The sequence below is a fragment of the Podarcis vaucheri genome, assembly GCF_965113315.1.
Source record: "Podarcis vaucheri genome assembly, chromosome: 17".
NCBI lineage: Eukaryota > Metazoa > Chordata > Lepidosauria > Squamata > Lacertidae > Podarcis > Podarcis vaucheri.
Genome location: NC_138755.1, coordinates 35,649,008 through 35,661,701, shown reverse-complemented (window position 1 = coordinate 35,661,701; position 12,694 = coordinate 35,649,008). Strand labels below are relative to the sequence as shown.

Sequence of the window (12,694 nt, the reverse complement as noted above, 5' to 3'; positions counted from 1 at the left end):
AGATAATACGGTCCATTAACAGGCATGGGGCTTCAAAGCATTTAACTTTGGCTGGGTGGATAAATCTTCTGAACTTCTCAAAATGAATACCCAGTAACGTTCTTGTGGATTTTTCTGCTCTGGGTAATACATTTGACTTTATTCTCCTTTTAAAATATAGCTTTGTCTGGATTAGCTTAGAAAATATAGTTTTATAGATTTCTTTTTGCAATGTCCCAAAATATGTGTGAGCTTTAGTCAATCTTGCTTCTTTTCCTAGTAAATAAGCCTCATCTTGTGTCTGGTCTTGATCTGAAGCCACCTTGACTGATGATCAAACTTGTTCAGTGGTCATTTTCTGATTTCTAGACTTGTGTAGCTTTTATTTGGAGCCATTTGTTTGGTGGTACTTTATTTTTTAAGTGTGCCTATTCTACAATAAAGTATTACTACACAAGCATCTGCCTTGAGTAGGGGTCTAGCTTTCCTTTTTGAATTTGGGATTCTACTGTAAAGACTGTTTTCCAGCCCTGGGAATGGTCACTGTTGTCAAAACAGCTGCTGGCAGTTGCTTTTTTGAGTTGGATCTCTTTGTACTTCACTGCAGTGCAAGCAGCCACTTAGCGTTCGAAATGTGATTAGGATTCTCACCTGGTAACCTGCAGTTATCTGTTGCATGAACTAATTATGCATACAGATGTTGAGGTTGTGTAATACTGTTGCCTTATGTGTAGTTTTAACCAAGGGTTGTCCTTTATAAAGCAAATCATTGAGCAAGTATCTGGTGCAATGGGACGGTGCGCCTGGCTGTTAACCAGAAGGTTGGTAGTTCCTGCCCACCCAGGGACAGCTGTGGGCAAGATTCCCGTATTGTAGGGGGTTGGACTAGATGATCCTTGGGGTTCCTCCCAACTCTATTGTGTTTTATGTGCTCTTCCTCCCAAGCATTGGGAACCATAGAGCAGGTTCTCTTATCCAATTCCTCTACAGTAGAGAGAAAAATAGGACAGCTTTGCTACATATCCAGCAGACCGATATAAAACATGCTAATATTGCAGTGCTTGGGTGGAAAGGCAGAGCCAGCTAAGCTCTTCTGGAGCAGAGATAGGACTACAACCCCCATAGTTCCTTATCCCATTAGCTATGCTGGCTGGCTGTTTTGAACTGGCTTGGGGGAAGGTTATGCTTGTTCAACCTCATTATCCACCCTTCCATTTTAAAAGAGAAGTGCCCTATCTGAGGCTGCATGAGGTGGTACCTAGAATCAGCTATCCCAAGACTAGCAACTTCTTATGATGCGCTCCGGTGTATGGAGGACAGGGAAAACTTCCTTTTTCTTGGGTGCAAATGCCAAGCAAATTATTTCCCCACAAAGTATTCTTTCTAACCATATTTGGGAGCTACTAGAGATATGCCCTTGATGTTAAATGTTTTGCCAGTTAACTGTCTGGGCTTGCTGAGGATGTTCAGGTGGCCAAGAGTGACAAGCAGAAGCTATTCAGCGTTTTAATTGGGAACTGCCTGGGGCGGCAAGGTGCTCTGTACGAATCGTGACAGCATCAGGCTATATGATTCAGCAGATAAGCTGCTTAGAACAAGTAAAACAAAAATAGTTGGTTGAGGTGGGAGGCAGGCTAGTCACTCCAAGACCAGTGCTACAATAGGCTTTACAAGTTACCATGCTGTCATTAAAAGAGCTGTCCCAATTACATTAATGCTTTAAAAATTACTTTGTCGCTTCATTTGAAATAACCTAACTTGTTTAAAAAACTAATGCATTTCATAATGGCCCTTATAATGCTAAAGAATTGTAACGTTAAACAACATAACTGAGCATTCCCTACACATGGCCAGTGCCAAGAAATGGCTGTTTTAATAGGTACAAATTGCCACAAAGGCACAATTTTTCACTGCGTTAATATGTTTTGATTGGCGATTTAGGTAATAAAAAAGGAAGAGATGAAACTGTTAGAAGTAAGGACAGTATTTATTCCCCCTATAGGTTGAAACTCATGTTTAAAGTACAATTATGCAAGCATTTTTTAGAAGTCACATACTCAGTTAAACGAACTCATCCTTATCACAGGGACCATGATAATTTGCTATACAGCTTAATCAAACCCCAGACTAGAGACTAGAAAGAAGTCATAGATCAAAACCTCAAATATAAGGTCATGGATGTGAAAAAACTATTGTTAGCTCACTTGCTCTGTATGTACAGCATGATGCACTATGTGCCGGGCTCATTCTTATAATAGGGATGTTTGCAATGGAATTCTTTAAAAAAAAATTTAAAAAAATCAAGTGTCAGCTTAGGTACAGCTGAGTCTCAAGAGGCACTTGAATCTATTAAGCCCCTGGCTTAGTTATCAAGGCCCAGCTATGAACTGGAATATCAAGCCATTTTAGTAAGCTATATCCCATTTAGTTATAAAACCAGTTAACATGTTGAAATGGCTAATTGTAGAGGTAGCCCTTATAAGAAACTTCACACAAAACTATCGGAATTCTTTTGACACTAGTTCAGTGTCAGAGTTAGGGATTTTCTAGAAGTACTCATGCAGTCTAAGAACTTGAATATTGTTAATAGGATCACTTAAAGATAAATATTAATAAGTTCAAATGGTCCACCTTTCCTATTTAAAGTTGTAGATACTATATATTTTTCTGCCTTTAGTCCAAGAATAAGCATGCTGCTTTCAGTTGCATGGTTGCCATTGTTCAAGGTGCCAAGTATTTCCTGTTCACAGCAAGCCTGAACATTCTGATCTTCATCATACATAAGAACTAGGCAGGCTGAATTTTCAACACCTTTCACCCATTAGCCGTGTTAAGATCCTGTATAACATTAACAGAGCATGTTTGCACACCAGTCTAGCTAAAGCTGGGGGTGGAAGGGGGACTTTTACTTTCCAGCACAGGACAGTGTCTTGTGAAGTCTCAACCAGCCACAATACATCCAAAACACACCAACTTATTCTAGGAGCAGATGAATACAAAACTTTAATTTCACATTTTAAACATGAATCATAAATACATGTGCATTACTTTAAAGGGAATATAATTTATAATACTAAACAGAAATCACTGAATACTAAGCCAGTGCGTTTGCACACAAGACACTTACAATGCACAAAATAAAAAAAGCCAGAGCAAAGTGGCTTCTAGTTTCCTTAAGAGGTCATACGGAAATATGAACATCATTCCAACTTGATTGAAGTGTAGCATTTTACTGATTTAAATTTGTTAACTTGATTTAAAAACAACTATGTTTAAAATATTACAGGGATGATGGCAAGTTTGAGAGAAAGTTTAGCAACTTTAGTCCTTCACTCATCCACAACTGACATACAGGAAAAGCAGCACAAGGGGAATCACGAGGCCATTTTAAGAGGTCTGGCACTGGACACCACCTCTGGGGTGATGCTCATCATCTTCATAGGCTTCCCCATTGTAATGTTGTCTTCTTTCCTGAGATGGGTCAAAGTCCACCAACTCTACCTGATCCGCATCTTCAGTTTCTTCCACTTCTTGCCTTGGAGGTAGTAGCTTTTCTAATAGACACAGCTTATCTGAGGAAAGGAAGCCGCCTTCTGGAAAGATCACCTGAAATTAGGGCACACTATTAGTGCACTGCATGCATATTACATCTCTAGATAGGTGTGTGTATACAATATGGTTTGGCAGGCAGGTATCTGCAAGCAGAAGGCACATTTGTGTAGCTATGTAAATTAATGTCAACTTTTTCTTTAAAACTCACACAGCAGTATTTTCTAGCATGAGCAGAAGAAACTTTACCAAAGAAATTTTATTTAATCAGTGGCTTTTGACAACTAAATCTTACCTTGAACTCAATGATCAGACGGCCTTTTTCATATGGCCTGCGATAGATGGGCATTCCTTCATTCAGTACACACTTAATATCTCCATGTTTAACAATATGACCTAGGAATCAAAAGGATAAAGGGTTATCCTCATTAATAGACCTATTTTTATTAGCATTCTACTACTCTCTGTGTAGAGTAGTAAGACTACTCCCTGTGAGAAACGCTTAAAATTTAACAGATCTGACAAGAGAGAATGAAGGTGCACAAACAACCATGCAGAAGTAGTTATTTCATGCAGAAAAGTGTAGTGAAACTTCACTTTGCACAGATATCAGCAAGTATTGGAAGTGGAAACTGGGGAACAGAAGAGATCTTGCTTACAAATCAAACCAGGATTAATGTTCAGTATTGTATTAAGAGTACTTCCAACATCTATTTGCAAACTTTATTTCCCTTTCATCATGTCAAAGAACAGCTGCAAGTGATAGTGACAATTCTCCAAGGCGATAGGAGTCTATCACTGAAATGCTGTTTCTACACAGAATACTAGCTTTTCTAAGACATTAAGAGCCCTGCAGCATCAGGCCAAAGAGCCACCAGAATCCTGATCTCACAGTGGCCAACCAGGTGGCAGGTGGATCTCGGCAGCTGGTATTTCACTACTATGTTTGACATAGATACAGTATTTGTTGTGTCACAAGTCTGCATTCCATAGATTTGAGCACATTTCATTTTCATGTGATGATTATTAGCTCAAAATATTACTTGGAAGTTTTACCACCCACAGTAAGCAATAGGAAAATATACCAAAATCCTGTTCTCAAATAATACTTACCAGGATGAGAAGTAATGATTATGGTTCGATTATCCAGCATTGTAATTGGCTTCTGAAAACCACACAGTGCCTCAACTAGTTGGATATCCATGCTCATGACCAAGTCTTCACCTCGTCTGTAGAGAAAAAGAAATATCTGCCACAGGATGCCTTCCAAGTGGTGTTGGGACTACAATTCCTATCAACCCCCAGGTAGCATAGTCAACAGTGAGGTGTGAGGGGAGCTATAGTTCCCAGCTGGAGGGCACAACACTGGCTGCTCCTGAGTTAAGCTGCTCCTGAACTAAAAGGTGGAAGTTCAAATCCATAGCACAGTTCTGAGAACATCACTCATACAGTCTTTACACATTTTGTTGTAGAAGCAACTCTTACTCCTGCAGGACTAGAAGTACCCCGTAGTTTATTCTGATCCTAGGGCCTTTGAAGACCCACAGTTTTAAGGGGGGGCGGGGCGGGAAATGCTATCGCAGCTGTCTGTTCTATTTCTTTTTATTTTTAAAATGTTTTTTATTAAAGATTTCTTAAGTATACAAAAACAGTGTGAGGGGGAGTAGTGGGTGGGGTGGGGTGGTTATGTTTCTATGTCTGTTCTATTTCTAAGTGGTTAGCTTTGCTATAATGGATACTATGGATGTGAACGTAATGTATTAAACTGAAAAGCAACTACAGTCACCCCTGATTTTCAGAGCTTCACCTCTCCCAAGCCTGCTTTAAAGCAAGTCAGTATCGCCCAGTACAGATGACTATTTTACCAACTAGCAAGGTTTTCTACCAGTTTTCTTATTCGCACCTGTGGTGACAAAAGCGCACCCACCCACCACCATGGATACTAATGCAAACTGAAGGCTGGGGGTTTATCAAGCAATGTTGCTTCCCTACACTAACCACTTGCTATCTCTGTCTTCTATATTAGAAGTGAGTGGGGAAGGTACTCCCAAGCTACAGAATCTTGTGGCTAGATTTGTATCAAGGAACAGCTTGTCTTCAGATTTTTTTTCATCAGGCACAGCACAGGTAAATCCACAGCTACAAAGGAACAACTGGGAATCAGCTGATGTTCCCAGCAGTTCCTTTGCAGATGTGTCTTGCGTTTGGCACCAAATTTAAACACGAGCCATGGCGGCAAAAGAACAATCAGGAGCACAGTAAGCTACACCCATCACTGTGGTTCATGAAGGCCTGGTTACTTTTATATCTGGTACTCCAGCCAAAAGTGATTCCCCACCGCCTGATTTACATCTGTTACTCCTGAAGACCTATAGTAGCTGCCCCATCTCTAAGAGTAATGATTTGATTTTTAACTTTGCTCCTTTATGGCTATCCTCTATTCTCACTGAATTATTAAAACCTTATTCTCCAACTATAGCTTCCTCTGATCCAATAAACAAACCCCGAGACTGGCAACATACACATATAAAAACCAGCCCTTACATATTAACATAGTTAAAATTGCTATAGCAGTACGATCACAAATTTACCTTGTAAACAAAGTATGGTCTTTTTGATCCAGGACAATGATAATATCTCCTGGCTCCAATCCTGGTTCTTGGTCGCCTTCACCATGAAAAGTTATCTTCTGACCATCTTTCATTCCTATTGCAAAAGCACCATGTAAGATGGAGAAACAGCACAAAAATATCATAGCATTATAGACATTAACAGGTATTACTATTCCTCACTGCTTCAAAAGAATTCTAAGTGTTACTAAATTCTGCCGAATTTGGTTAGGCTTTCTGCATTATGGACTATATTCTACCTGCAGCTCTGCCTGGTTTTTATACCTTTTAAATTTATTATTTACTATTTACACGCTCAAAGTATTCATTGGAGGTTGGAATCACAATATGACTAATGCTGTACAGCTTTAGTACAAAAGCTTTGGGAAACACATTAAAACATTTTTATTAAGGTAAAAAAAAAATGTTTTAATGTGTTTCCCAAAGCTTTTGTACTAAAGCTGTACAGCATTAGTCATACAGTGGTGCCTCGCAAGACGAAATTAATCCGTTCAGCGAGTCTCTTCGTCTAGCGGTTTTTTCATCTTGCGAAGCAACCCGCTTAGCGGATTAGCGGCTATTAAAGGCTTAGCGGCTAAAAGGCTATTAGCGGCTTAGAAAAAGGGGGGGGAGCGGGGGAAAACGGAACACTTGCAAGACGTTTTCGTCTTGCAAAGCAAGCCCATAGGGAAAATCGTCTTGCGAAGCAGCTCAAAAACGGAAAACCCTTTCGTCTAGCGGGTTTTCCGTCTTGCAAGGCATTCGTCTTGCGGGGCACCACTGTACTGCAATTCCAACCTCCAATGAAAAGCAGGATTTAAACAGCCACCTAAGCCAAATTTTTGAACACTAAGTATGGCAGCCACATAACTCTCCCACAACTCTTAGGAACCACTATGTACCCACAATTAATGTGAGAACTAGGTGAACATCTTCCATCTCATTATCTTTTTTAAAATTTACTTTTCAACCAATGCATAACTTCATGTAGCAGTGCCCAACTGGCACTCTCCTTGGGCAATGGGACTTCTTCTCTTATCCCTGTGTCTCCCCAAAATCAGCTCCAGAAAGGAGAGGAAGGGGAAGTCCAGTTCCAAAAGTGAAAGTATGTTGTATGAGTGGTAAGGCAGGATGGATACAACCCAAATAAATAATGGAAGTCATCACTCCATCTTCCATCATGTAACGCTCCACTATACTGTAGTGTGGTTTCCACCTAATCTTCAAAATTACAGTGATGTAAGTATTGCATAGATTTTAATTCCCCCATATTTTCCATAGCTTCCTCCTCATTCAGCTCTGCATTTTAGCAGTCTAACACTATTGCACCATTTCCCTACTGTGCTGGTTCGGGAGGTTCTGGGTTAGTAAAGCTAGAAGCTGTTCATGTAGATTCAACCCTGAGAGAGATACTCTTCCATTTCCTATGGCTATGGGGGAGTTTAGCAGAGACATGTACTTCATGGTTCACATCTACCAACCCTATTTTTAAACCCTTCCCCCCCCCCGTTTCTTTTCTTCCATCACAACTGAAAGTCCAAAAGTTAACCTAGAATGAAACACCTCCTCCAAGCCTAAAAATTCTCCCTCAGAACTCCTATAAAGCATTCTCCAACACTCCTACAGAATACTATGTTAATGGCTTAGGCACACCATTCTCCTCATCCCCAGTTGCCTGGTATTTGTGGCAGTGAGTATATTTCAACCTTCAGGGCATGACAATCTAATGGCCAGTGCTCAGCCAGCTTCTGGTGAGTGAAACAAACCCAAAGCTTCCTCCTAATACCTGAGCAAGCAGTAAGCCAAAACAAACATTCACATCACCTCTCTGGCTTCAAGTTGAAGAGGGAAGGGGAAGATGCACTGGCTTGTCTCTGTGGCAACTTGGTGGCTCTGTCACCTCTTGATGACTTGGGAGCTGAACAGAGACAGCAGAGTCACATCCTTTTGTCTTTGGCTTTGTGTTCCAAGCTTTGGGGCAGGTCCCAAATTTCTGGCTGCCCAGAAAATTTGCATTTTTTGTATTCTCCAGTTATCCAAGCATGCAGAAGCACTTAACTTATCTGTAGGTTGGCTTATTTCACTGCCTTACTTGCAGGTCTGGGGCTTCCAACAGGGCTGCTAAAAGGAACAACTGCATTGTTTTCCACAGAACTATGTTTCTTGACTGTGGAGATTCTCATGCAATTCTTCAACTTATCCAGATCATATCAGGTGTTTGGCTAAATTACCTGCAGACTACTTCCATTACCAAGTAGGCTGCAATAGCAGCAGCAATTCCTCTAACTTTTGTGAGTGTTCTCCATACTTGCTCCCTCAAAAATAATTGGGTTTAAAACTAGAGACCCAAAATGAGACACATACCTTTATCAATATGAACTTCCAGGATCTTCTTCTCTCTAACAATCTTCCTTCCAGTGCAGCTTTTACACCTGTCCTTGGGACTAATGCGCTCCCCGTGGCCCTGACACTCCATACAGACAGACTGGATCTGCTGAACCATTCCAGGTCCTATCTGATGAATTCTAATTTGCATGCCTGTTCCTCGGCAATTAAGGCAGCATTCCACAGCACCTTTCTTGCCGCCTCGGCCTAGAAAACAGCATCAAAGAAAATAAGCACAAGATCACTACATGCTTATTTCCCCCCTTTACAACTGCACTGTCTCCAATATGACTTTTCACCTCCCCCATCCCAAAGAACAAAAGTTTATCAGTGTACCTTCACATTTATCACAAATGACATTCTTCTGTAGAGCCAGTTTTCGCGTTGCTCCATTGTACAAGTCTTCTAGAGTAACTGACAACTGATGGACAACATTTTTACCTGTAAGGAAAGACATATTGTTGAGAACCAATATGATTGGCATCTGATTGTATTTCAGTTCAGGTTACGTTTTCCAAGATCCATCAAATTCTTGCTTACCAATACATTTCAACTTTTAAAATTTATTTTTTCCAACCATTCTACAATAAGTTTCAACTGTGATCAGGGCTAGTTGACATTAAGCAAGATCCTTGATCCCACTATAAGGGAGGGAGAGTTCTGTGCTGCCTGATCTAACCAGGGAAAGGAGGATTTCTTGAGAAATGGATAGAACAATCCAAATGGGCTGGGGAGAAGTAACATGGCAGATCTAGCGCATTAGGCACATTTACGAAATAGTAATATATTGAAATTAGTGGAACATTGCCAAGTAAACATGAATAGCTTACATAAAGGTCAGAAAACTCTTTTGGGATGCTATGTAAGTCAGGTGTTTATTGTTGTTTTTTTTAAAAAACACCCCCCTTTGTAGCTCAACTTTTATCATTTATATACCTGAAGTTCCACATTAGTAACTTTCAAATATCAGAAACTAGAATTTGAAGCACCTTATAAGTACTACAAATGGACATTTTAATAAAATTTAAGTCCTTAAGATTGGAATTTATTTTAACTGGAGTCACCAAAGCAACTCATGATATTAATAAGGTGCAGCTAAATGAGTGGGCCACCTTCACTTTCAAATGGAAATCTGATCTGCTCTCTTTGCCCATGCAATCTGCTTTTATTGGGTGAACTACAATCACTTCCATGAACTAGTTCAAAAAAAGTTGGACATTACCTCTCCTTTCTCTTTGCATTCTTCCACCACCTCCAAAGAACATATCAAATATATCCATGGGTGACCCAAAGCTGCTTCCAGTACCACCCTCTTTTATAGCTTGTTCACCACCTTTATCATACAAATCTCTTTTCTTAGGATCAGAAAGTACTTCATAGGCTTGGGAAATCTGTTTGAACTACAAGATTAAAAAGAAAAGTTTAACCTCTTTACAGAATATTCACAGATTACCTGTACTATTGTAACATTTCTTTAGTACCACTATCTGAACGTAATGCTCTACAGAAATCCAGCTGGCTGTTCAAGACTAAAGTCAGGCCTTTTAAATCATATTTGGGGTCAATGTGAAGTTTCTAAAGGTTAAGATGGTCAGCCTTTCCATTTGTGAACCTTCAGAATTTGCAAGGACTGCAGTCATCCTTTTGCATTTAAGCTTTTCAAAGCTTCTTAAACACAAAAGACAAAGGTGTTTAGTCTTAAAAAGCCTTGAACTGATCAATGTTCTGATATCCATTTTGCACTATAGAGGGGTTGTATTGCCCAAGAGGCAAAGTAAGTTATAAAATATAAGATGGTGCACAAGTACCAATAGTTTCTCATTTAGCAATATTAGCTCTCTGCTCACTACCTCTGAATTCTAAAGTATGTCACATGCTCAAACTAATAGTATGAAGCAATAGACCTAGATAAGATAAACATGTATCAGTATCAGACTGTGATGCCCATTCTGGGAAGAGGATATGTATTACTGCCTGGGTACCAGAATCCAACCCACTCTAAATTCACAGCCATTAGGTACAATACAGACACGTAGCCAGCAGATAAAGCATGTTTCACAAAACTAATTGGCATAATGCCTGTGGTAGGGAAGGGGCTTGCACACTTGCCTTCTCGCCCTCATTAGGATTCTTATCAGGATGATATTTCAGTGCCAATTTCCTATAAGCTTTCTTTAGCTCCTCTTGGGAGGCATTGGGCTTTACCCCAAGCACATCATAATATGTGGTCTCCTTCACCATGGTTCAGCTAATACCTGCAACATGGAGGGAAGGATAACACTGACAAATAAGAACATGAAAAATACATCAAACAAACACAGTAAGCTAGAGATATTTCCAGTCTCTCTCATAGTTTCAGCATCCCTGTCTCCCAAATGCTTATGAAAGCAAACTTTTAGGACTATCAGGCCAATAGCTTTTACTTTAAAAGGGAATTCCCTCACCCCAAGTTAACCAAACTTCCCTACAAAATAGCAATATGGTACCCCTTGTATACGTCACACTTCCACGTGACAATATGGGCTTCTCAACCCCTCCCCCACCAAACCCCTCAAAAGCACCTTTTTTGGGGAGGGGGAAAGTGGAAGTTCCATCTCACAACCTTGGCCTCCCCGGCCCCCCACAACCGCCTCACAAATTCACACCCAACCTGAGACCACTACAGAGAAATGCCCATCTTTATATGGTGGTACCTCTGGTTACGTACTTAATTCGTTCCGGAGGTCCGTTCTTAACCTGAAACTGTTCTTAACCTGAAGCACCACTTTAGCTAATGGGGCCTCCGGCTGCTGCAGCGCTGCTGGAGCACAATTTCCGTTCTCATCCTGAAGCAAAGTTCTTAACCCCAGGTACTATTTCTGGGTTAGCGGAGCCTGTAACCTGAAGCGTACGTAACCCGAGGTACCACTGTATTTATTGTTTTTTTTCACTTCCCTCCGTCTGACGATCACAGGGCAGCTCACGACATCTGACGAGAGACTCTTCCTGCTTCCCCCAACCCTTCCCCCTACAGAAGTGGGGCGATCACCAACTCCACGCTTAGGAAGACGAGAAGTCACCCCACAGCTGATCACACACCCCCCACACCCCTTTTGTGCTTCAAGGGGGCTTCTCCTCCTGATAAGTCCTACCTGGAAAACGGTCACGACCGGCTTCTAGGCAACCCCCCCCCAAAAAAAAACAACAACCAACGGCCCAACCAGCCCCCCCCTCCTCCCCACACCGTCTCACATTCCCTCCTTAGGGAAAGTTCAGTCACGTTTTTTTTTCCCTCCTTCCCCCCCCCATGCCGGCGTCAGCTGACCAGGCGCGCGCCAGATCCCCTCCCCCTCCCCCCCTTTCCTCACACAAGCGGGGAGGGGAGGGGAGAGGGGGGTTGGGAGCAGCCGCGCAACTGCCCGTCCGTTCTGTGTGGAAAAGCGGACGCCGGTGGGGTAATTTGGGCGGGGGGGGGGTGGAAGAGGCTGAGGCGGCCCCTTTCCGGCCCTCACTCACCATACGCTCGCGCCCCCGGCCGAGAAATTAAAAAAAAAAAAATACCACACGAGGTCTAAGCGCTTGAGGGAGCCTGCCGCTTCCTCTCACACGGAAGGGCAAAAAGGCAAGCCGCGACTTTTCTAGAAAGTTCCGAGCCGGTCTCAGCCTAGTCAGTATCCGGGGAGGTTTTCCCCCCCCCTCCCCTTTCTCAAGAAAGCCCCGCCCCCATTCCCGGAAGCACCGCCTCCGCCTCCCTATCACCAGCGCTTCTCATTCGCTGGCTTTTCTGCCAAACGGCGACGCGGAAAGCCAGCTCCTCCTCCTCCTCCTCCCCCCGCGGGCTATTACGTCCCCGGAGGGAACTACAAATCCCGTCATGCGCCGGAGGCGGCCCTTTATCAGGTCGTGCCCGGCCGGTATAAAGGAAGACTACAAGTTCCAAAATGCAACGGGGCTCTCGCTGACAAAGAAACTCGGCGCTGGCAATGGCCGCTGTTCAGGGAACGGTTCCGTTAACTTGCAACCGCTTGTCCCGTATGTCCAGGATGTCTCATGGAATTGTAGAGTTGGAAGGGTCCCCCAAGGGTCATCTAGTCCAACCCCCCAGCAATGCAGGGTGTGTTTTTTCCCCCCCAATCCACTGGACCCTGCTTGGCTTTGCAAAATGTGCTGGCAGTTTTATTGCTGCACCACTT

General features: G+C 42.2%; 1 protein-coding gene across 1 annotated transcript; it reads right to left on the bottom strand.

Annotated features, from left to right (window-relative positions):
- Positions 1–1,947: 1,947 nt before the first annotated feature.
- On the bottom strand, positions 1,948–12,189 carry DNAJA1 (DnaJ heat shock protein family (Hsp40) member A1). The gene is made up of 9 exons (XM_082205067.1): positions 12,018–12,189; positions 10,632–10,777; positions 9,745–9,922; positions 8,859–8,963; positions 8,502–8,729; positions 6,120–6,234; positions 4,642–4,757; positions 3,824–3,924; positions 1,948–3,585 (listed from the first exon to the last, which is right to left on the bottom strand). Exons 2-9 carry the CDS (start codon positions 10,761–10,763, stop codon positions 3,367–3,369), a joined length of 1,194 nt encoding a protein of 397 aa, XP_082061193.1. The 5' UTR covers positions 10,764–10,777; positions 12,018–12,189; the 3' UTR covers positions 1,948–3,366.
- Positions 12,190–12,694: the final 505 nt, after the last annotated feature.